Source organism: Choristoneura fumiferana, chromosome Z (genome assembly GCF_025370935.1).
Source record: "Choristoneura fumiferana chromosome Z, NRCan_CFum_1, whole genome shotgun sequence".
NCBI classification, from domain to species: Eukaryota; Metazoa; Arthropoda; class Insecta; order Lepidoptera; family Tortricidae; genus Choristoneura; species Choristoneura fumiferana.
In genome coordinates, this window is record NC_133472.1 from 29,629,502 (window position 1) to 29,656,368 (window position 26,867).

General features: G+C 35.4%; 2 protein-coding genes across 5 annotated transcripts in view; both read right to left on the bottom strand.

Moving 5' to 3' along the window:
* Positions 1–1,316: 1,316 nt before the first annotated feature.
* Nca (neurocalcin homolog) overlaps positions 1,317–26,867 on the bottom strand; it is an 82,138-nt gene continuing 56,587 nt past the window's right edge. For both annotated transcript variants that reach the window (XM_074095886.1, XM_074095878.1), the window contains exons 2-5: positions 5,416–5,563; positions 3,934–4,052; positions 3,635–3,823; positions 1,317–2,667 (exon numbers count right to left, since the gene is read on the bottom strand). In XM_074095886.1, coding sequence (XP_073951987.1) covers positions 2,473–2,667; positions 3,635–3,823; positions 3,934–4,052; positions 5,416–5,485 — 573 coding nt within the window. In that variant the 5' untranslated portion in view covers positions 5,486–5,563 and the 3' untranslated portion in view covers positions 1,317–2,472. The remainder of the gene's footprint in view (positions 2,668–3,634; positions 3,824–3,933; positions 4,053–5,415; positions 5,564–26,867) is intronic.
* The window catches only part of LOC141433789 (neuronal calcium sensor 2), a 72,486-nt gene continuing 56,463 nt past the window's right edge, over positions 10,845–26,867 (bottom strand). For all 3 annotated transcript variants that reach the window (XM_074095901.1, XM_074095907.1, XM_074095895.1), the window contains exons 2-5: positions 19,193–19,311; positions 13,079–13,222; positions 12,728–12,856; positions 10,845–11,186 (exon numbers count right to left, since the gene is read on the bottom strand). In XM_074095901.1, the coding sequence (XP_073952002.1) occupies positions 11,010–11,186; positions 12,728–12,856; positions 13,079–13,222; positions 19,193–19,303 (561 nt within the window). In that variant the 5' untranslated portion in view covers positions 19,304–19,311 and the 3' untranslated portion in view covers positions 10,845–11,009. The remainder of the gene's footprint in view (positions 11,187–12,727; positions 12,857–13,078; positions 13,223–19,192; positions 19,312–26,867) is intronic.

Genomic DNA, 26,867 nt, shown 5'->3' on the forward strand with positions numbered 1-26,867 from the left:
TTAACCGCCGGTTAAATGTGATGCCGTCTCCGTCTATTCGAACAAAACAAACAGAGACGGCATCACACCTAACCGTCAGTTAACACTAATCAATGGATGGTGAAACAGCCCTTTAATATTTATCTTAAAATACACAACACGACAAAGGAAAAAAAGAGGATCCAATTTCATGTTTTTTTTAAACTAAATTATAAATAAAGCCAAATGTTTTTCGTAAGTGCTAAATACGACTTTGTGTTCTCGGCAATCTGTTAGCATTTTGGGGTTGTTTGCTAGTAAATGCCAATTTTACGTCTGAGGCCGACATACTTAGATTGTAAACCCTTTAAAAATGTAGCTAGGTATATTCAGATTCAATTTCCACTCAGCTTAAAAGTTTCATACAAATAAAAATATAGTAAAGTTCGAAGGACAAGGGTTTTATTCGAGACAATGTTGGTAGTTTTACGAGTACCTACTTAAAAAATACTCATTACACTACCAGGGATATTTACCAGTGAGGTGGGATGGTGAGACCGAAGCGATTTCAAGGAAGAAATATAATTTTATAAATCCAGACACAATTAAATTATTAGTTCACGAGCAAGTTATTGTCAGGAGCGTTATCTTTTGCGTGGAAATCGAAAAGGAACGCTTACTAAAAATTACAATGTTATTAGGTTCATACTAACTATTATATATTTATTACTAGCTTATGCCCGCGACTACGTCTGCGCGGATCTAGGTTATCGCATGGTGGCGCCCTCTACCGGAATATGTTGTTGATCCTTGGGGTTCAAACTACCTATACTTACCACGCGCCATATAAATCTGCCTAAAAGTTCATTACTTAATACTCAGTTATGACGCATTTTTGAAATACATTTTTTATGGAACGTCTTTACGTTGCTCCCGGATTGTGTTCGAATCGCTTAACGGTATAGTGCCTATTCAATTATTGGAATTATACCTTTATAGTTTTTGTGGTACTAGTCGTGGCAATGAACTTTTAGGCAAAGTTAGGCGGCGGAAGGTATATATACCAAACTTCAACAAAATCCATTCAGTTACTTTCGCATTTATACTATTAGTAGGGATTGCTTAAGGTAGTCCAAGTAGTAACATAATAGGGATAAAATTATCTCTCTATGATGTAAGCCATTAATGTCCCTAGGCTAAGCATTTCCAATAGTAAATTGTATTGTCGCTTAAATAACGACAGTCGTTTAATTCCTTATTCATGGAATCAATGCTCTACCTCGTGCGAATAGTGAGAGTAACTTATTAATAAACTTACTCATCTCAAAAAATCTATTTCAGGTTAGTTTTAATCGCAGGTCAGTCTAATATTGTTTTTCTATTAAAATGTATAGATTGCTGGTCAAATATAAATATAATTTTTCGAACATTTGAATTAAGTTACATTGATATAAGTCTACCGAGTGTGGCCTGTAATATGAGCAAATAATTAAAACATAGATCATACTCGTGAAACTGAACAACATTAGTTCAGCGACTTTTAAAAATAATTAGTTTTTTTAATTTTTATTACACTTTTAAGTTTATTCGAAGAAGCAATGTAAAGCAAAATGCTTGATGTTTGTAGCGTGATAGCCACAGTGATAGGCGACGTCAGTTGTGTTCTAGGATGGCGTACATTGATAGCAGTATTTAATTTGTTTGAAAAAGGGAAAATTCAAAGACTCCAATATTTTTAAAAGTCGCTGAACTAATGTTGTTTATTACAGGCCACACCCGGTATATTTAGCCCGCATATTTTGTGAATATGTACTTTATTTTCTTAATTTTATCCAAGTAACATTTTCGACTTTATTAAGCTTGGCAATTACATTTGGACAATAGACACAACAAAATATATAACTTTATTCACAAGGGGTACCTGACTAACCATGATATTTTTCGTTCGAATTATAAAGGCGATAGTTTTAAAAACTTTCATAAAATATGTCGCACGATAGTTACGGGCATAACCGATTATCGTTGTAAAATAAGCTGACCGAAAATTTTATCCTTACTAGTCATGTGTCAAAATATGATAAGTGATTATTAAGAAGAAGAGAGTTCGATTTTAGATAATCTTGTAAACAAAATAAAATAAGTAAGATTATTTTGACTTGGAAAGTCCTAAATTATGTATTTATTAATACTTTAAACTTACATCTTTTGTCCTGATGTCTGCTCGATCAGTTCACAGGGTCGTCTTAATGTAGTGTCTTTAATTTAAATTATAAACAATACATAAACGTAATTACTTACCAAAGACTGTCATTAGAATGGCTTATGGATAGCTACGAAAAAATTACAGCAACCAACAGGACAATTTTTGTGCTATAACGATGACGTTGCGCACTAGCTCTTAAAAGCAATTCGAATAGGGGTGCTATTTTACAATAGGTTTACATCGTACACTTTGGGATAGATCTACGTGATCTGAATGCATCTTGCTGTTTTGGGGTACTTTGTTTTAAAGTCTCACTGTGACTGCGGGTCGCATTGAAGCAGGCGCACAATGGAGGGGTCGCTTTTGGCGCCCTCTATGAACTCCTCGAGAGACAACTTTCCGTCTTTATTTCGATCCATCTGGCGGAATATTTTGTCCGTCCGCTTCTCCGGCGTAGACTCGTCCTCGGGCATTTTCATCACTGATCCAACCATCTTGTAGATAGCCTGAAAGTCCACATAAAAAGCGTTTTATTATTTACAATTAAGATTCATTCGTGATTATAATGTTGACAAGACCCACCGATTTCAAGCAAGCAACCCACTACTACATACTAAAGTCAACGTGGGACGCCCCAATCCATTCAATTAAAAACACAACTTAATAGTACATTCGTTTCTAGACCTCGCGCAGGTAGAGTGTTGCTTATAAAAGACGAGCTTCTTCCCAGCAGTCGCCGTCGCGACTTAAGCTAATATAGTGCTTTTCTCAAAAATCGAAAAAGTAACTACGAAAAAAAATGTTTTTGTTAAAAATTACAGTTTAATCGGTACCTACAAGTTTTTTGCTGACTGTACTTTTTGATGACTGTACTTGTATTGTCAACTACATTTCATTACCAAATTTCAAGTCGATGCCATTAACCCTTCCCAAGGAGTTCCGTCCCTCGGAGACGATCCTGGCCGGATTACCAGGATGTCACTGCCAGATTTACATAATTATACTAAATATGTCAATCCGACCTCACGAAATTAAGCTTTCAAAATTTGACCCAAAAAAACAAACGGTGCAAGCTAAATAAAAGATGTACCTAATGACATAAATTGTTAAGTATTCACAAATAATTTTTTCTCAAGATCATATTTTGAAGCTATTGTAGACGGAAAAAAGGTAATCGTACTAACTTTTTTTAATTTGGTGTGTAAAGTCATGACTGTGCTTATAAATTTATATGGATTTAAAAAAAAAATAGAGTTGTTTAACAAGACAATGCAGTTTCTATGCAACATTGCTAGTTTTATGACCAAATCAAATCAAATCTTCTGATATCTCTTCTTTCTACGTGTCTGTACCTACTTTATTACACTCGTAGCTAGGATGAAAATGTAAGTACAGTCAACAAAAAGTACAGTCAGTAAAAAGCTTGCAATAAAAAAAAATACATATATAAGTAAAAACTTATTAGTTACTTACAGTGACGATCTCAAGCATCTCCTGGCGCGATATGTATCCGTTACCGTCTAGGTCGTACATAGAAAACGCCCATTTAAGCTTTTGCTCGAGTTTGCCACGCGAGGTCACGCTAAGTGCGCAAAGAAATTCCCGGAAATCTATCGTGCCGTCTCCGTTGGCGTCGAATGTCCGGAACACGTGCTCTGCGAACTAGAGAAATTTATTTTGCGTTAGTATACGTCTTTGAATATTATTTACTCAGACGTCAAAATTTACACCCATCAATTTACGGTTTTTAATTTTCTACAAGAATATTTTACCTTACTAGCATCGCCGTACGGAAAGAAATTCCCGTAAATTTTCTTAAACTCTTCTACGGACAAATGTCCACTGGGGCAATCTTTCAGGAAACCTTTGTACCATTCTTGAATTTCTGCATCTGTAAGAACCATACCAGGATATTTAATGCATGGACTAATAATATGAAGGGCTGATTTAAGTAGCAGTTATCTCATTAATCGTATTTATTTGAACCTCCACAAAGGGACACCTGAATCTATGCAGTTTTACAAGTAGAATACAAAAAATACACCTCGACAAAAATCCAATCCAAGATGGCCGCCATCACAAAATAGCAGACGTCTTTTTTTTAATGTTTTAGTCAAATGTGAAATAGTGGGTATCTAATGAAAGGGCCAGACAAGTAGAATACAGTACCACCACAAAGAAACTGACGTAAAGAACAGTATAAATTCGGCAATTATACTCAAGCGATATCTGGTGAGCTAAAATATTTCTTGCTCTTATTGATGTATTCTTGGCGTGACAACCCTAAACTCCCACTTACCGTGTGCGAATGAATACGAGTTAAGGTTGTCGCACACATAACCGCTCGGCACCGGATCGGCGGCGCCTCACCTCATCTGTCTGCCATCAACCAGGCGTCAACCATACGCAAGCACGTAACGGAAACGGCTCAGCACCTCTGAGGTATCCGCGCGGCTGCGGCTGGGCGAGAGCGCGCTTAAAGCGGGCGGCATCGCGATCGAATCGAAACTGCGAGAGAGACAAGCGGTGGGGAGTAGGCGCGGTGGCCGCGGAGGCAAGGATGGTGGTCTGCGCACTGTACCCGTTCTGGCGGCGAGTCGCAAGCAGCGCGGCGGAGGCCCGATGTAAGCGCGATGACTACGAGTTGCCCGCGCCCGCGCGCCGCTTGCGGATTACTAACTTGAGCCGAGGCTAGGCAACGCTGTTCCGATGCGGATATGTGTGCGTTACAGTATGGAATTTCTTACAAAGAAAACTGGGCGGCTCAGGTTGAGGCGGTGCCGAGCGGTTACGTGTAAGACAACCTTAAGTGATAGACAGAGAAGCATGAAGTAAATAGGCCCAATTCATATGCCAAAATGTCGTTTTTATGTGGGAGTGAAAATTCTATACTCCTACTATTACTTTTCTTAGTTCCTACCCTACTACTATAAGGTTTATTAAAAATCACGATACAAAATATTTTTTTAATTTAATTTTTCATTTATTACGTTATATTTATTGTATTAATTTTTAGTTAACCATATTTACCAAGTTTCAGTTTTACATAAAACATCCACCCTCTTTTCACCCCTACAAAGGTAGAATTTGTTCCAAAATCTCGTCTCAGTGCCCATACTGTCAATGATATTCAAGGTATTATCTTTGGTTCTAGCTGTTTAGACTGTGTTTTGTCTGTGTATATTATAATTATTTTAGAAAATACAAAATATTAAAACACTTCTACACTGCACATCCAAGATTTTTTTATTTACCTGAGAATTCAGTATTCTGCTTCAGATCTTCTAAGACTTCAGGTTTCAGTTTGCTATTTTGTTTACCCATTTTTGATTACTCTTTGATTACGGGACGTATTGTCAATGCTCAAAAACGTGCTCCTCTTAGTAAGGTATCCCGTGGCCCCTGAAAATCATGATATACAATCTATAAATAATAAAACTTAATAGGAACTTATATTAAATTGAATTTAACCATATTGAATTCTATACAAACAGAATACAGCAACAAAGTATGAAGCTAAAGAAAATTCAAAACTACTACTTGACACGTAAATAACGAGACGAATTAAGAACTATTTTTGTATTTTGTATATTATACATGAATAGGCAAAATGTGAATCATTAAAAATATTTATTCTTAGAAATACAACAGAGACTTTATGGGGGCATAGTGGTTACTTCATCTATTAAAAGTGCCTTATACGTAATACTAATGACACCGGGTATACTCTACAATACACCACAAAAAGACAATCCATCGGTAATTAAACAATGATTAGGCTATAAACACTGTTAAAAAACGTACCTCAGACTTAATATATTCTTTAATTTTAAAAAAATCTGATTGTTTCGTCAAGACAAAATATACTACAGGGACTGACAAAATTAAATATAAAGTATTACGTAAGTAAATATTTAAAGAGTATAACAAGCTGTGATGCAAATAATCATTTATTTTTATGCCATTAAATACAAATATCTAAGTTGAAACGGCCTGGTAGGAGTTGTCAATTATAATAGGAAAAACAGCCCTGAGCATCTCTCTCACCCAGACTTGATTTACATTAAATGAATACTTAGGTTATTCTATTAAGTACCTATGTTACGCTCGCTATTAACCATCGTTTACAATTCAAAATGAAATCTTAATTCCGTAACAATTAGGAAAAAGATTCTCTTTTTTCTGACAATAATTTTGACAGTTTCAACTGTGAGAAAAATAACGTTTTTCTATTATTCATCAATTGAACAATTCAATGTCGTTTTTCTAAAAACTACAGATAACTTTTAATATCACATAACAGAGACGCCCCAAAATTATAGTACAATTACTTCGTGTTGCAACTAAGTATCGGGAGTGTTCTTGCCAACGATCTGCCCGGTCATTGCACCTGGGACAGCACTCAAATGTCTACAAAATAGAACTTTCGACAAATGTACATTTTTAATAAATTATTACTCGCTTGCAAGTAATTACCGTCAATTCATAAATTATCCTTCGTTTAATTATTAAATTTTCGTTTTTGTTATAAGGTTAGTTACGGCATTACACATGGCACATTAATGACACTTGAAGCATATAAGAAAAGCAATGTTGAACATTATTTAAGAGTTTGCTACAGAATAAGACAATTCTATAATTAAGTACAAATATTGCTCTTATTAGATCGGTGCGGTAAAGTGCAGGTTAATACGTTTTAAAGATGATCAAGTTGTCTCTATGAGTGGCGAGATTTAGAAACTTTGTAATGTGGAAACAAGTTTTTAAATGCATACCGCTAACTACTAATACTGACTACTTAATAGTTTTATACAATAATATAATAGCAACTGACGCATAGGCCTGGGTCGCGTTATAATGATTTCAATCAAAAAAATAAACTAATTGACTAACAATTCTGAAGTGTTACTTCTCAATTTATGAGATATGTATTATTCGTTCGTATTTAAAATATTAAATCAAGGATTAGTTTACCTACGAGTGTTAATAGTGTATGACGCAGGTTTAACAAAACTTGACGGCGAACTAAACCAATGTATTATTGTTTATGTTGTGATATGTTACACAAGACCCTGTCTGCGAGCTACCTTCAGGTCCAACATGAGTATCATTGATCCCTCTTCCCTACTTGTATAAAATTCAGTCATTATTTATCTTTTTTGTTGTCAACAGTAAACAAATATAAATCTTATTCTAAACTGTAGAACAGAATACAATAAGATATTACGCAAACGTAAAAATGAACCTCTATGAAAAAAAAGGATTGCTATTCTTCGGTATCAACGTAAACTGAATCTGCACCCAAAGAGCGAATTAAAATATCACACATATTACATATAAATTAGCCAGTAATACTATTTTTAATTAATTGTAAACAAATTAATTTATTGTAATTAATTATTATAATATTTCCTACTTGCTATGACATGAGTTTCATTATGCGGGACACAATATTGCAAGTCCTTCGATAGGGCCACTGATTAAATGCTTTTAACGTACATTGTTACTCAGTTTCACTTAAATTAATAAAACATATTATAAATAGCGACACAAGCATAATATACTAAGGACTTAAAAAATCAAAGTATAATAAAGGTATTAAGTGTTGTCTGGAATGTATAAAATAAGGTAAATCTACATTAAATTCCCTGCCAATTTTAACAATTCAGTTATAAGTTCAAATAGTTTACTGTCCGGTGAAACCAAAACCAACAGTTTAATCTTCTTTTTGGAGAAAATTGTTTAAATAAAATAGTGTGTATTATGTGTTGTCTTTTTTTCACAAACAATCAACAACTCCGGTATGTCAGAATTCACCAGACATCAGATCCCACAAATCGACCACTGTATTGTACTCTTGCCTTGATAAGACAGCAGTCAAATATACCGGGTGTGGCATGTAATACGAGCAAATAATTAAAACATAAATCGTACCGGTATTTGTTACAAGAATGTAAAACCTAACATAAAGTGAAACACAAAATTTTATCTGTCCATCCAATGTTTTGCGATATCATCTACGTAATATTCTTGTGCGTAAATTTAAAGAGTTTTCGGTTTACCGGAGTACATCTATCTATCACCAATTGTTTATAAATTAACAGAGTTTCTTATTTTGATATAGATATTTTTTGTACGAAGAGACAGGCGCATATCGATATTGCTGGCACTCTACAAAATGCACTCTATTTTAGGCAAAGATTTCGACACTTGTTACACGATCTCGTTTATATTTTTCCGACAAAAGAAAATAATTTGTGCGTTGAATATTTTGTACTGTTAGTTATTTTTGAACTTGTATTTAATGAAACGATGCATCAAGTTTTCATTTACTTTTTTAATATATACATCAAATATCAGTGACCTCGCGACCCTGTCTGCACCCTGCCAACACAAGTAATGGAGTAAAATTAAAGAAACTGCAAATAACGATATTTCCATAATTAAATTGCACAATTTAATCTAAACAAAATATGACTAGCGTGTAAATACACTAAATATTTTCTTCATTTGTCTCGACAAAATGAAATGACTTACATGTACAACTATGAGGAATAGAATTTTTACGAGGACCCAATTTATTTTTTAATTTTATATTTTTGTCGTTAATTGTTGGAATATGACTATTATGTACGCAAAAACAAAAAAAAAATCTTTCGTCCGTTTATGGTCACTCTTTATCGCGTCGTACGGTAAGGCGTCTAAAGACATCCATTCGCAAAACGTTCTGAGTCATCTAAAACTTTAGTATATTTTAATGGGAATTGCGTTTTAGCAAGAGAAATGCTCATTATGGTAAAGTTTGTTTATTCAAGTATATATTAACAGAAGTTAGGAAACTAAAACTTTGAACTCACGTCGTATACGAGTGTTATATTCATAGTGTCAACTGCAAAAATTGCTTACATTTGCCATCTGTACAAGGATAGATAGGACTAAATTTGACAACTTGGATTTTTTCCCCAGCGACCACGTGTCTGGTAAATCTTCAATTGAATATATGAAAAAAATGCAACCTGGGATACGAACTCAGTCTTTGTACTATATTTTTATTTATTACTGTATCAATCCTATTTTTTATTTATAAGATTTATTTTATAAGGTAAAAAAACAGTCATGTGCCATTTTGCGAACGGAAACCTCATGCACCGAAACCAATAAAAGTCATGTACGTAAAATGAGAGAGAGGACGATGATTTGATAACTATTTACAAAGAGAACTAGAAGGCACAGTAGTGTGAAAACTATGTGATGAGAGATACCTAAAGTCAACTAAAAAGGTGAATAGATGAGAACTTTAGCTTTTTTATCACAATAAAAATGAAAGGACCAAATTATCAAAAGGCGGATCCATGTGAATAAGTCGCATTTTATGCGTTGTGAAGATCCTTATACGAGAGATCCTACATAAAAAAAATATGACACGCTACGATGCAACACAAAACCCACAAAATTTATATTTTCCCGCGTGCATGTGACTTTGACCTTGCTAAGCTTGATAAGCTGATTTTCGCGCAGGGTCTGCCATTCACATTGTTAACACCAGTTATTTACAAGAGAAACATTTAAAAAATCATGTTCGTAGATAGGTAAGTGAAATAGGCAGAAGTCTTGTAGAAATGAATGCACGACTGAAAAAAACAGTATTTATCTCAAGTGAGCTGTTATCGAGCTCGATACAGAAATAAACATTTTACTTGCTTCATTGTATGGCACATGCACATAGATGGCACGATATGAAAACTGACGGTGATGACATATTGATGTCATAAATTAATTAAATAATTGCGTTGCTATGTGCATTGAGTCATTGCACAACAGATAGCGAGTGCATTAATTACTATTTTATACATATTGAGGGGGACATCAAACAGACCTACGCATATTCGGACATCTAAGCGACAGATTATCTGAAACGTGAGTTGTTCGGACATATTACTTATTAAATATAGGACATTCCGACAGCGACAGAAATTTCATATACAATTATCATTCACATACATTTACTTTATCAAATAGGAATGGACATTTCAATATTTTTAATATTCAAGAATTCATTGACTTTATGTTCGTTATAATAATATTCGCTTAGTACAAATATTCTTTTCACAAATATATACTTAGTAAACACGTACTGGAAAAAGCTCGGTGTAGACGATTATAATGAAGAAGCGCAGCTAACGTTATGGATAAATTTACTGTGGCTTCTGCAAGTTTTTTTGCGAACATACATTTCTACTCAGGTGTTGTTACAACAAATAATTAGTCATTCTCAAAGTTAGGTATGTTTGCGTACTAATGCAGAATGTAAGTCAGTCATTTAGATCAAATTTGAATAATGCCGAGTGTTTATCTATAGAACGCGGGCTGCACTCCGCGCAGGCTGCAGGCGCTCGACGGCTGCGCAAACACAATGGGAATTATCTCAGGCTCTACGTAAACGGTGCAGTTTTACCATGCCGACACGACAGCCTCACAACCATTTTCATTACAATACTTGTCAAGTGCCACAGGTAAGTACAACACTACATGTGTATATTTAATTATCGGTAACACATACCGTTAAAGCATAACAATAATTAAATCAATTACTACATTAGAAGTAATTGACTGTTTAAATGCTCTCGTGTTAAATTAAACTTTGGTAAAATGACGTACGTAAATTACGAATAAGTTATTTACAAATGACTTCATTTGATCATCCGCTCTCTTTCTTTGCATCCAACCAAAAGAGTTGAATGGATTGTAATTTCTCAAAATGTCATAAAAGCTGTCGTGTCTAGAGGAGCACGCCGTCGGTTGAGTGTGAGGTATACAGTGAGGGGGTGGGTATGAGCCGCGCGGCCGCTTAAGGGGCCAGCATTTTGGATAACTCCTCGTCCTGGAGGCACCCCTTGAGAAACTCGTCCTGCGTGAGCTGACCATCATTGTTCTCGTCCATCTTGGCGAAGATGTTCTTGGCGCGCTCCTCGGCGGAGTCGGCGGGGCGGTTACTCGAACACGCGCCGAGCATATCGTAGATCGCCTGTAATAAGTACAGTTAAGAGCGTTTATACCTGCTGAGCTGGCAACGTTGCATTTTTGTTAGTTTTTCTCGATTATTCCATGAAAATTGAATGAAAATTAAAAATGTGGCCACTTCTTAATATATAAGTAAATGTGTCTACTCCAAAAATTATTCGTGATAGACTTTTATTTTCTTTAAAAACCGGTCATAAACATTAGTTCGTTTCTATAGTTGCTAAAACGATTTTTCATCTCTTCTGTTCGGAAAGTTTAATTTTCATGGGTAGATAGTCGGGTGGAAAATTGCGTTTTCATCTCTAGGGTGGTTTTTTTTTTAATTTTTCGATTAGCCACGGACTCGAAAAAAGTTGAGTTACGTCAATGACACTTTTTTTTCACGTTTCGGCATGGCCATCTAGATGCACGTCGTCGTGACCAAGAAGCTTATATACAAAACAAGAAATTTGATCTTTATTACTATTCTTCTGAGAGGAGGCCTGTGCCCAGCAGTGGGACGTATAGGCTGGGATGATGATGATGATGATGACGCGCCGACAAAGTACCGACGTCCGACACGTCTTCCAAACCGATACCGAGCGCACAGAAAGCATTCAAGAGCGGCACCGACAATAAGGTACTTACCTTTCTTACTAAACTTTAAGGGATGTTTTAACTCTTAAAAAACGATTTAATAACTTGTGTCTCTGTCAAATTAAAATTTAGACCCTGCTTATTAATATAGAGTAGAAAAAGAAAAAATGATTTTTTTCGACATTTTACTTTAAGCGCGATTATCTCGGAAACTAGAACCGACAACAAGGTACCTTTTCCCAGATAACGCCACAAATTTTAAAATTTCAATTGATCTTTTATTTGGGAAACCCTATAAATAAGTAAGTTCGTATAACATATTTTTTTGCCAAAAAAGGTTTACCACCCCATTTACGTAATATATGACTTGCCTTTGAATAAGAAAAATTGTTTCCGAATCAAAACCTTATGTATGTTTGTTTAAAGTACACTTTTCATTGTCTTGTTTCATTTTTTTAAGGATTCGAATACTAACATATTATTATAAGCACCCATAGTATGGCCGATATCATTACTAGACGGACTTACCTTAAGCTACACGGGAAGTCCGTCTACTCGCCGAACTTTAGAAAATACTATTTTTTTTTGCTTAATTTGTGATTAAAATGATCTGTCTCTATAGCTTAACTATTATTTATGAAATTCTTCATCGTATGCAAGTACAAGTGTTAACGTAGGTGAATAATTAACGCAGCTAGATCACTCCGAGGTAAAAAAAAAAAAAGTATGCCGGTCTTTCCCACATTGACCTTACTTAATTTTTTCGTAATGGCTACGGAAACCTATTTCGAGCGTGTCCAACACGCTATGGCCGGTTTTTTAAGTATTAATATTGTTACATCAATAAATTATTTAACTCATTTGTTTTTCGCGACGTCAATAGCAACTTGAATGAATTTTTGGTAATTATATGTGTAAATTATTACTAAATAGGCACTAGGTTCGTTACGTCACGTCACGACACATTACCTGAACAATTTTCGTCATCTCCTGAATGTCTATAACTCCATTCCCGTCCACATCGTACATGCGGAAAGCCCATTTAAGCTTTTCTTCTGGCGTGCCGCTAGATGTTACGTGAATCGCTTGCAGAAATTCCTACAACAAACATATTTCCAATAGTCGACTACTCCAAAGCTTTACATTTTGACAACCATTTAACAAGCATTCGCTTTATAACAACATTAAATCAACTCGCACGTAAATAAATTAATGACATTAATAAATAAGGAATTCGCTTTCGGCATCGTAAAAATACACACACGCATATAATATCGATCGCAAACTTCGCATTGTTCTATACTACCAGAGGAGAGTTACCTTAAAGTCTATATAGCCGTTCTTGTCCATATCGAATGTGCGGAACACATGATCGCAAAACTCGACCGCGTTACCAGACGGGAAGAACATTTTGTACATGTCGACAAATTTCGCCGGTGTGAGTCTCCCGTTGGGACAGTCTTGCTGCAACAGAACAAGCACAAGCGACGTCAACTTAATGTTAATAAGATCCAACGACACTCACTATAGGCAAAGTCTAGCCCCCTTATTCATAAACGACAATCAAACCTATTTTAGTTAAAATGCCGCTAAAATTCGTTTGTCCTTATCTGTCACTTCGACATTTGTATTTGTTAGAAAGGGACAAAGCATTTGTTAGTTAACATAGGCTTGTTAAGTTTTATGAATAAGGGGGTAAGAACTTAAAGTCACTAAACTCGGCCGTCTAGACAGAGCAACGATGAGGTGCGGTGCGGGGGAGAGCGGCGTGGCCCCGCGGGCGCCCCGCTCACTCCGACGTTCAGTGCGCGATGGTACTGGCTGCGAAGAGTGTCGCAATTTTTCGTGAATATAATTTAATAATTTTTCCGATACAGGAGTGGCCAATTTATTATAAATGCGTTGTACATGTGAAGTATACGGCTGTATGTCAACGTCGTACAGCCGTAATGATGGACAATTGAGATTCCATAAATTTCCGAAGGATGAGAATCGGTACTTACTACTTACCTAACCTACCTAAATCAAATCGCCAGTAACATTATTACGTAAAATAAAATCCCCCGGTCTGTCCGTTAAGTGTACGTAATTACTAAAAATTACGTAAATAGTCCAATGTTATCTTGAATGGACTATAGGCAGTAATGAATGCAGGTACATAATTATACCCACATTAATTTATACATACCTTATTATAGGAACGTACTTGCATATTACTTTTTTGTGACAATCCTGATACATTTCCAGTGTCTAGCCGATTGTCGGCATTTCGCGCTTAGACAAAGAACATTAACCACTGTACATTTTCTTACACTGTGTTATAGGGTTAGTCGAGAAAAAAAATCACCCCCACTTTACGTGTATGGGAGGTACACTAAATATTTTTTTTAGTTTTTTTTTTAACCACTGTCGGCGTGACTGATATGTATATTCATGCCAAATTTCCGCTTTTTAGTACTAACGGTCTCTGAGCTTACCCGCGGACACAGACAGACAGACAGACAGACAGACAGACAGACAGACAGACAGACAGACAGACAGACAGACAGACAGACAGACAGACAGACAGACAGACAGACAGACAGACAGACAGACAGACAGACAGACAGACAGAAAGACAGACAGACAGACAGACGGACGGACTGACAGTCATGGTGAAACTATAAAAGTTCCTAGTTCACTACGGAACCCTAAAAAGAACAAAAGATACCGAGGCTTTCATTTTGGTCTAAGACCGTAACGTCAAAAAAATCTCACGATACCAACGCCATCTATCGATATTTCGCCTGTCTTTTAGCCTTCATTGTGTTTGTTCTGCCCACCTCCTACTGCGTGTAAATAATACATACTAACGATTCACCTAACCTCTACGTGGAATTGAACTACTTCTATCCTACTAATATTATAAATGTGAAAGTTTGTGAGTGAGTGAGTGAGCTTGTGAGTGAGTGAGTATGTTTGTTACTTCTTCACGCTGAAACGGCAGGACGGATTTGGATGAAATTTGGCGAAAAGTTAGTTTATAATCTGGATTAAAAGAAAGGATACTTTTTATCCCGATATTCCCACGGGATAGGGATAAAATAAAACTAACGCCACCGCGCTTAGTCGCGTTGCTCCGAAGACGAAGGGCTACGGATTAGCCCGAAACATGTCGAGCTAAACTCGATTTAAGACGTGAGTTATCCGGGTCAATATATTTAATATAGGGATAAAATCCTTAAATAACAACCGCTGGACTTAGAGTCATGCAATATGGTATGTAGGTAGGTGGACGTCTGGAATAACACATAGGCTACTTTTTATCCCAATGTTCCCACGAGATAGGGATAAAATCTCGAACTAATAACTGCTGGGCTAAGAGTCATGAAATTTGGTATATGTAGATAGATGGACATCTGGAAAAACACATAGGCTACTTCTTATCCCGATATGCCCACGGGATAGGGATAAAATCTCAAAATAACAACCGCTGGGTTTAGTCATGAAATTTGGTATACTTATGTGAGCTTCAAACCTTTATAACTTTGTTATTTGTAAAGGTAGCTTAAAATTGTTTTTCTATTTGATAACAGGCCTTGTGTAGTTTTAATTTATAAAACATATACAAAATAGTCAAATACCGTATTCCCACGAGAAATTAATAAAATCCCGGAATTTCAATTCAACTGTTCTATCTAATGATTTACGCGTGGGAAGCCGCGGGTACAACCTAGTAAGTAATAAAGGAAAGCTTTGTACAAACTTTTCGTATAATAATGCACCATTTGGGAACGGTCTAATTTTCCAACTATTTTACTCCTTAACTGAAGTAAGTATTTAACCCATGCCTCCGCTTCCCAGATATCATTCATTGTATAAAGTTTTTAAAAATTGCATTAACTAATTATTTTATCATTTATAACGTTTATTTTGCTCATGTTTATGTAACATTATGACTAATCGCATAATGCTCATTTCAAAGTTTAGTATGTACATTTTAAGAGCGTTTAAAAACCTGTAGTTTATTCTGTATTTGACTATGTTTTATTTATTTTGGAAATGAACAATTATTCAATTTTAGGCTATCTTTACATAAGACAGTTGACATTGAAGGTTTGAAATTCAAGATTAAGACGGAGAAAGATACTAGCATGTGACGTCACATGCACGTATTCCATATCTACTGCGTCGATAAAAGCGTTTTAGAACTCTTTCTAATGCTCTTTCTTTCTTTTAAGATACATATAGATTTCCAAAAATCATTCAAAGTCAAAAAGTCAAAGTCACAATATCTTTATCCAATCTATTGACCCGGAGATGGTGACACAAAATATTAGATCATTTGTACTAGAATGGCGGTTCTTCAGGGGTCTTCTATTAGGCTCCACAGAAAAGCAGCGCATGCGCACATATCGTGCGGCAACACATGCTGAGTAGAGACCCTTTTTGGTATCCTGTGGTGTCACCAAGTAACATAGTTTTAGTCTTAGTTTTAGGTGGTACTTATGGAGCCAAAATAAACCTTTATTTCTGTCTAATTACGGAATGACAAAAAGATAATGATGGTCATAGCGCTGGTACCGGCGGCCCAATCGCGTGGACGTTAATCGAACGTGTCGGATAAATAACGAGTATCGAACGATTTGTTCCACATAAATTTCCGATAGCCGATAAAAAAGAATATAGGCGGTAGCGTAATGCCATACTTCTCCGGTGTGACTTACAGCCCGCCATACCGACGCGAACACATTGATTTAAAAATAGCCAATAGCGTGTCGGACACGCCCGAAATAGGGTTCCGTAGCCATTACGAAAAAATTAAGTAATATTTTTCAAAGGATTTCGAAATCTTCCAAGTTTAGGGTATATTTTATACCTTAGGCTGCTATTTACTCTTAGGGTCTGTTTCACCATCCATTGATTAGTGTTAACTGACGGTTAAATGTGATGCCGTCTCTATTTGTTTTGATCGAATTGACGGAGACGGCATCACATTTAACCGTCAGTTAACACTAATCAATGGATGGTGAAACAGCCCCTCAAACTACTAATAATTCTCAAGCAAACTTAGCCGTTATAGTTTTCCTTGAATGTTTGATATACTTAACGTCTATGGGAGGAACGCTAAAAAAATGTTTTTTTTTTAGTTTTTTTGTTGTACCATTTTGTCGGCATAGTTTACATATATATCCGTGCAAAATTACAGCTTTCTAGCATTGATAGTCCCTGAGCAAAGCCGCGGACGGACGGACAGATCGACAGACAGACAGACAGACATGGCGAAACTATAAGGGTTCCGTTTTTGCCATTTTGGCTCCGGAACCCCAAAAAACAATTCAACCATTTGTACCAGGCTAATTTTTGCGAAGCTAATCATCGTCGAGTAGCCATTCACGGAAATCACCTTGCCATACTTTTCCGACGGTACCTACCCAATAGCCGCCATACCGCCGCAAAGGAGTAAAATTTTTTTTATTGCAAAACGATTTGTAACAGCCTAAAATTTTTTTTAAAAGTTCAGTGTATGATCATAAATAGAAGTCATACTTACCTGTAGAAGGTGGCGAATTTTTTCAAAATTCTAAGATTTGGCGTATCTTTTTTCCTCGACTAGAAGTATGACAAATATAATAAGGGTCACATTGTATCATATCATTTCCAAAAATCCAAATGCCATACTAAAACAAATGCCCCATGGTTACAATCTGGAATCTTTTTTTTAGATAGAATTACAACTAAACGAACAGAATACAATGATTCGTTGATGTAAAAAATGTTTTTACGTATCTTAGTCGCATTTTCAAAACGTGTCGAGTAATAAGTTTTTCAAGTATGGCAGCAGTTTTTGCCCCTACTATAGTCCATTCAGGACAACATTAGACTCTAGAAGGTCACAGAAGAAGGGGTTCTAAACATTTTTTGTGAAGTCGTAATAATGATGATGATGATGAATAAAAGAAATAAATAGATGAAGTCATAATTTTTTTACTTTGTAAGTAGGTTAATACGTAATGTACTTACAAAATAACACAATATTTATACGTAATTTGCTACATAATATTAATTCGATTTATATTTATACATAGTTTAATAACTGTGTTTCGAGGACTCATCCGCTCTCAATTCCTGTTTAAAAATATTCTACTCGTAGTAACTGCTATGAAGTTTAAGCTTTTTTCCATTCCAAATTACATCAAATTTAGTCCAGTGCCTTAGTTGTGAAAAGTTAACTAATCGTATATGATTAAAGGTCATGACATTTTGATCCAAACTGGCGATTAAAAACTATAAATAATGTACAGAATATTTCTTGAGGTAACAATATTTAATAAAATTTCCGTTTCTTGCATAATGTTATTTACCTCTGCCTCTTTAGGTATTTTATAGGAAGACGTTTCCGTTTTTAACAAAATCGAAAAGTTTTATTATTGTTTTTAAATTATGATGTGAAAAAGAGCAAAGTTAATCTCACTAATATTAATTATAATTGTGAAAGTTTGTTAGTCTGTACCTATGTTTGTTTGTTACGCACCTCTTCACGTCTTAACCGCTGAACCGATTTTGATGAAATTCGGTATATAGATAGTAAAAGTCCCATGGAAGGACATGGCATAGTTTTTATCCGGGAAAATTGCATAGTTCCCGCGAAATAGCAATAAACGAATTAGACGTGAACGGAGTCACGGGCAACAGTTAGTTAATGAATAATTGAAACTACTATTGACGTCTCCGATATTATAATTAGAATTTAGTTTAGATCGTATACTAAAAAAATGCAATTTATTAAATGACTTCCTAAAGCGTGCACTATATAGAGCCTAATTTCCTTCTGTCCATTCCTATATTGAACAGACTACCGTATACGTATTGATAATAACGGTCACATTTTATCAAATACTTTCCAAAAATCCAAATGCAATACTGGTACATAACGTTTTGCGAAAAAAAATACTCCTTTGCGGCGGTACGGTATGGCGGCCATTTGGGTCCGCCAGAAAAGTATGGCATGGTGTATTTCGTGAATGGCTACTCGACGATGATTAGCTGTGCAAAAATTAGCCTGGAGCAAGTGGTTGAATTGTTTTTTTTTTTTTAATTAATGTATTCGCGTCGGTATGGCGGGCTGTAGGTCACACCGGAGAAGTATGGCATTACGCTACCTTTTTTATCGACTATCGGAAAATACAAGCATTTTTGTGAAACAAATCGTTCGACACTCGTTATTTATCCGACACGTTCGATAAACGTCCACGCGATTGGGCCGCCGGTACCAGCGCTATGACCATCATTTTCTTTTTTGTCATTCCGTAATTAGACCCCTGACCGAAGAATGATCTAATATTTTGTGTCACCATCTCCGGGTCTGTTAGGCTATAACAAGCACTTATTATTAGCGTTCCACAGTAGCCCAACAATTAGTATCTATCCGTGACCGTACTACAGTTACTCTACCTTAAATCCTTTATACCACTCTTTGATGGTGGTCTCGTCGTACGATGTGTGAGTTTTGAGAAAGTCCATGTCCTCCTTGGTGAGTTTATCTTTGCTGACGAAACAGCCCATGATGCTTTCTGCAACAAATCAGAACATATTATAAGCATTACCTATTAGTGTCAACAATGGCACTAAGCCTTACATCAGTTGGCCTTAGCGAGTAGTAATACTATACCTAATGCGTAAAGTCTACACTACACCTAATGATAGCGATCTAATCGTATAACTGAAAACGTTACTTGACGTCAGGGTAGCTTAAAGTCTGTTTCGATTTACGTATACCTTCACCAGTTTGTTTACCGGATTCAAACTATTTAAGGTACATCTGAAATCAAGTTTTTTTTAATGTATTGCAAATGGGTTTCTTAAAACTTATGGTCACGCATGAGCCATCCTTAAACGTAACATAATGATAATTCAGGTTAATTGATGATAAAAAATACTATCTTCAACCATTAAACACTTTATTTATTAAACCAGTAGGTGAATATAATCTCAACGTTTTATGAAATAGTGAGTGGGAGCACGTAAAGTACGTTTTTGCGTCAAGATTTTGTACACAATTCCGGTTTCGTAAGACCCCATCATCAATTAACAGCCCTACAAAAGATAATGTGTAAATGCGATAAATGAATATTTACTGCTAGTTAATTGGTTTCAATCTTGTTTCAATAATGTACAATACAACTGTTATATTAGAACTTAACTAATGAATACGTCTAATGAAATACTATCTCAAGCATTTTATGCGACATGGGAGTGGAAATGTCACGGACACGAGGCCGATAAAGATAAAACGTGTCTAGAGTGATGCTTATTGCTTACCCTCGTCTCTAAAACCCTTCCTAGGCAATGGATATGCTACAAAATCTATACACGAAAGCTTTCAATTCATCATAGTGCCATACATTATAAATGTGAGTGAGTTGTGTGTATGAAAATGTGAAAATAGTTTCCATCATCTTAGATAAGCAATAAGGACGGATTTTGCGAATTCTAATTCCTAAGGCATTTTAATAGTCAAAGAGACGTGGTGCTCGAAAAATGAACTTTTTCTCCAATATGCTTGGAAACGTCCGCCTAACTGTCGCAAACATAGTACACGAAGTTCTTCCTTATAGGTAGACTGCCACAAATTAAGAAAAATAAAATCATTTCCCGGCATTCCATTACCATACAGTTTTTTTTTTTTTTTACTTTTTAAATTCATAATATCGAATAAACATTGCTTTTGTACACTAAATACTTACTTATTTACTTTTGTTTTATAAACTACTCATTAAGTGAAATGTAACATTTCTTTGATTAAATAAATGTCTAAACCAGAAATTCATATTTTGACTACGGTAAGTCAATCTAAACAGCCTGACGATCAAATTATTTTTACCTTTTTAGGGTTCCGGAGCCAAAATGGCAAAAACGGAACCCTTATAGTTTCGCCATGTCTGTCTGTCTATCTGTCTGTGCGTCCGCGGCATGCTCACGGACTATCAATGCTAGAAAGCTGAAATTTTGCACGGATATAAAAATAATTTTAGTTTAGATAATCCCATAGACGTAAAACGGGGTGTTTTTTTTTCTCATCCAATTTAGTGTGGGGGTATCGTTGGATAGATCTTTTAAAACCATTAGGGGTTTGCTACGACGGTTTTTCGATTCAATGATTTGTATGCGAAATATTCAACTTTAAAGTGCAAATTTAAATTAAAATCGAGCGCATCCCCCTCTAAATCTAAACCGGTGGGTGGAAAATTTGAAAAACATCAGGATGGTAGTAAGTACCTATATCAAACTTTCAAGGAAAACTATAACGGCTAAGTTAAGCAGCCTAAGGTATAAAATATACCTAAACTTGGAAGATTCCGCATAAAATACTAAACCCTTAGAAAAATATTACTTAATTTTTTCGTAATGGCTACGGAACCCTAGTTTGGGCGTGTCCGACACGCTCTTGGCCGGTGTTTTTTATATTTCGATTTCAAGCACAATTAAACCAAAAAACTGGTAACAAAATAAAATGGTGGAATCAACTAAAAAGCGTTCAGTTTAAACCGTAATTTAGTGATACAAAGTAAACATAGTTATAATGGCTCTTCAAAGGTGGTATACAAGATGAGAATTTGAAAAGGCTTTTTCAGTGCCATTATACCACCTTCATCTTAATTCGGCGTTCTTTATCGCCATATTAAATGCCAAAGCTCTAAATTAGTAATATAATAGAGGTTTACTCGTGGTGAAAACAAAATATCCTTCCTTACTATTATAAAGGGGAAAGTGAGTTAGTTTGTTTGTTTGTTTGTTACGCTTTCACGTCGTAACTACTGCACCGATTCCTATGAAATTTTGCATACGTCATATTAGAGGTCCAGAATAAATAATACGATATTTTTTATCCCGAAAAAAATGCCATTCCCAAGGGATGACCAAAAGTTTGTTTTTGTATTCTAACCGCTGAGCTGACTCTCTACATAAACTATGAATGCACATTACACAAACGTTTTTTTAATAATGTGTTAAAAAGCATGCTTGCTTGCTTGCTGCACCATTTCTTGCATAATCACATGCTTGCTTACACGATTGCTTCCATGCTTGCTTGCATGATTGAATGCATGCTTGCTTGCATGCTTGCTTGCATGCTTGAATGCAGGCTTGAATGCATGCTTGCTACTAGCACTAATTCTTGCAAAATTTCATGATTGCTTGCATGTTTGAATGCATGCTCGAATGCATGCTTGCTTGCACTATTCCTTGCATAATTACATGCTTGCTTACATACTCACTTGCATGCCTGCTTGCATGCCTGCTTGCATATTTGTTTGCCTGCTTGCATGCCTGCTTGCATGTTTGTTTGCTTGCTTGCATGCTTGCATGCTTGCTTGCATGCTTGCTTGCTTTCATGCTTGAATGCAGATTTGAATGCATGCTTCCTTGCAGCAGAGCTTGCAACATTCCTTGCATAATTACATGCTTACTTACATGCTCGCTTTCATGCTTGCTTGCATGCTTGCTTGCATGCTTGCTTGCATGCTTGCTTGCATGCTTGCTTGCATGTTTACTTTCATGCTTGCTTGCATGTTTGCTTGCATGCTTGCTTGCATGCTTGCTTGCTTGCACGCTTGCTTGCACGCTTGCTTGCACGCTTGCTTGCTTTTTAAACTCGTTTACCAGCAAACTCAATTATACTGCTTATGACTTTCTAGCGACGCTATTGCATGCTCCTTTATCAGTAATTATAAGTCATTTTGTTGCTAGCTGTAGCTGTTAAGTCTATTGTACAACCTAGCTGTTAAAGGTTTTTAAATATGCCACTGTACAACTTAAGGAGAATACCTAAAAGACCCCTATGCGACTAATAGGCTGTACAATGCCTGTATAAGCAGCTTGTGTGCTAGTGTAGGTATTTATTGTAACACTAGCTTTTGCCCGCGGCCTCATCTGCGTGGAATTCGGTTATCGCGCGATGTTCCCTCGGAAAGTGTGCATTTTTCCGGGATAAAAAGAAGCCTGTGTCACTCTCTAGCCCATAAACTATCTCTATGCCAAAAATCACTTAGATCCGTTGCTCCGTTGCGGCGTGAAAGAGGGAAAAGCAAACACACTTTCACATTTATCATATTAGTATGAATTAAATGAAAAATACACCTATATGTCGAAAATAGCATAATATGACGAATTACTTTTACCTTTCAGTCACTGCCAATTAGGATGTTAATTGGCACATCAAAAGGCCACACTGGAAAACGCGTTAAAAGAAATTTTGATGAAGCTACGTTTCACTTAGTATCGACAGGAAATTCGATAAATTTGAGCCAAAGCTACCAAGGGGCTTTAATAAAATGCAAAGTCACCCAACGATCCATAACGAAGTCTCTATTTATTAGGTGTACCACCGCCAACCAGGTCGATTTCGTTCTGGACACTTTCGTAAATTTTCCGCTTTTATGCAATTCGCGTTGGCGCAATGCCTCTGTCCACTTTAAAGTGTACATTGAAGACACGATGTATACTAGGATATACCTTCAAATGTCCGAAGGATAAAACTGCCAAGAAGCTCCGCAAGAAGATTGTAAATGTTGAAAATAGTATTGGACAATTGGAACGAATCTGATTTTTTATAATATGACTAGCTGTTGCCCGCGACTCCGTCCGCGTAGAAGTATGAAAAATAGTTTACGTCCTATTCTCAGACCTACCGAATACATACACATAAAATTTCATAAAAATCGATCAAGCCGTTTTGGAGGAGTTTGGTTACATACACTGTGACACGCGAATTTTATATATTAGACTAGCTGTTACCCGCGAATCCGTCCGCGTAGAAGCATGAAAAATAGCTTATACGTCCTATTCTCAGACCTACCGAAGATACACAAAAAAATCATAAAAATCGGTCAAGGCGTTTCAGAGAAGTTTGGTTACAAACATTGTGACCAGAGATTTTTATATAAATTACATTTTATATGTAATATATATTAGATTTTTATAAAAAAAACACGATTAGGAATTGAACCTCTTTTAAATGAATCTGCAGTTATAGGCAAGTGTCAGAATCATAATTCTGGAAATACAACTGTTGTTTGCCAAAACAAGTCTGGTTTAGAAGGAACCGACAAATTGAAAAATTTGATTTTTTTAGACAAAAAATAAATTTTTCGAAGTACCTACGGATTAAGTAAAGAGAAGTCATAATGAACTTCCTTGGAGTATAGGTACATATGTATGCCCTTTCTTTCTAGTGATATATCATTTGTGTTCTAGGTTTCTTTATTGAGGAAAATTATGAACAGTGAATCTTACTTAATTAGGTACTTTAATAAGTTAATGTTCGGCGAGCAAAACAACCGCCTTCGTGAGTCACAAATACTTACCAACACTTTGTGCACATTGTGGAAACGATATTTTTATTGTTTTGATAGTTATTTCAGCTACAGCTATCTCAATAATGAAACGGATTACACAAATGATGTTCATTAGAATCGCACACATTAATAGAAAAGGCACATTTTTTTAATTGAAAATACAAAATGAAAATATAAATGCACAGAAAAACCAGAAAAATAAGACCATCACTGGGAATCGAACCCAGGTCCTCGGTATTCCGTACCGCGTGTTATACCGCTACACCACTGATGGTCAACGGTACCGACACGAATTTCCCCTATGCACCTCATATCTCAGCTTGTTTGTTTCTTTATTTAGCCACTTAAGCAGTGACGTTAAAGTAAAAATTTGGAATTGAAATAAAACATACAAAAAAGATTCCAAAAAACCAATCTCACATTTTTTAAGTTTAAGGCATTTTTTTCATTTCTCCGTTCTTTGAGAAATCTATCCACAAATTTGAAATAGTTTGACAAAAATAAACGTGACTATCCGTAAAATGCGGATGATTTTGGTCCTTGTCTAAACCCATAGTGCGCCGTATCGTTAGAAATAAGCTGATATGTTAAATATTGAACACGCGAACTTTCAATAAATTATTTCATGTTCCCCTCACAAGGAAAAAATATAAATCTAACTCTTATATTAACAGAGCCTGTAAAGCCCATAATACTAATTTCTGTCAAGTAGATGTATGTCATTTATCCTTAGTTAAGTTCAAAAGTGTCATTCTGACCCTTTTGGATTAATAGCATTCATTTTACAATTTTGCATTTTCACCTTTAAATAGTTAATTTAATTTTGTTCAATTAACTGCTAACCGTATTTGTGTTTAGCCAACAAACCTGTTTTTAGTTTTGTTTCCCGTTCATTTTACTTTTACTTAAATGAATCAATGAGTGGTGGCAGCATTAGTTTATGTAAATTGTAATTTGTTTATTTTTAAGAACCATGTACCGTTTGTACCCAAATAAACATTAAAACATTAAACATTTAAAAGAACCTTTTCACAGAAAAAAGCTTCGATTCACGGTTAATTACTTTCTAGACATATATATTTATAAATATGTTTTTCGTTTAACAAAAAAAGTTCACATTGCCTGACAAGGAACATCACTATGACTATGAAGCAACTTAGCAACATAATCGAATATTTTGAAATGTTTTCGAAACCATTCATAAACACTACAAAAAAACGTTTGAAGTGATTTATGTGCACAACAGCGGGATAGTGTTTTACCAAAATAGTTTTTAGAAGGTAAGTCTGATGTCGATGGTTAGGGCGAGTGTCAAAAGTTTCAAAGTTTCAAGTATAATAATGTTTTAAAACGCACTGGATGGGTAAGATAAACTGTACATCTAATTTCACAGTTAAATGTTTTAAATTGGACTTAAAAGCTTTGGTGTGTTGCGAACGCCTCTTTAACCATTAATAACGAAGAATATTTTTAAAGCTAGTCGTATTTTCAATAATTACAATGGATATTGTGACGTTTACGAAATTAATAAGGTTCGGTTTCCAACTCAATGCAAGTGGTCGCTAAATTGCCTTTATCTTATTAAGGGTTAACACTCCTATATAGGCATTAAACTATTTCCTTGAGTCTAAAAACTTTTTATTTATCGTTTAACAATATAGGATAGGAGTATGATAGGCAGATAGGAAATCACTTTTTATTGCAATTCTTAGATCGCTTATTCTTGGTCTAAGACGTAGACAGATTATATGTGGTTTGTAAAACCGCAATTTTTTTTTCTACTCTCGTAGTACAACGTGCCACTAACGATATCGATATCGGTAGTCCAATGAGGTGCATTGTGTAATCGCAACTTTGACATTTCATTGTGAAACGTTTCACAATGTTCTTTTTCGCACTGCAAATGGCGGAAATTAAAAAAAAAACTTCTACCATTCTATTTTATTTACTTAATTATTGTTAAATCGACTTAATAGATTAATTAAAATATGTTTACATAAACAATTATTGAATAATGAATACTTACATAACGGACAAGAAATGAATTTTACAGTAATTATCAAATTTTAATATTTCAACATTTTTTGATTTGGCTGTATTCGAAAAAGTTCCCGGGTACATTCTAAGGTTTTAATTAGTGAAAAAAAAAAACGTTTCAAAATAGCGGGATTGTTCTGCTTTTGCACGAAGTTCTTGAAAATTGAAAGAAATAAAAGGGTTAATCGCAATTTAGACGACTTTTTATTTGTGAGAATGTGTGACTTTGGTAAATTAGGTAATGCGGAAATGATGACGCCGCCAGAAATAAAACAGGCGGCAATAGAAGTGAGCAGTAATTTGCTACCTTTAAAATCGAAAAATTAATTTACCTATTGGCTGTTATGTAAGTATTCATTATTTATTAATTGTTTATGTTTGAGCTCGTAGAAAAAGTAGCGTATGCAACTATTCATAATCAGCCATTGAGACACTCATGCGTACCTCATGTCATAAACTCGCACTCGTGTCTCAATGGCCCTTATTATGATACAGTTGCATAAAATACTATAGAAGGTACAGTCAACAAAGCCAGCCAATTGCTCGAATATTTCTCTATGACAGCAAGAAATTTAGTGTGGTGGCATCTATCTACGTCGTGGCAATATCCATTAATTTTCAATTAAAAAAAGGACTATGTTGTCTAAACAAATAAATAAAAAGATCCCACTTCATAGATAACCTCCTTTTTTATTATTTTTGAAATCGGTTACAAGGTGGACGAGTCGGAATCGAGC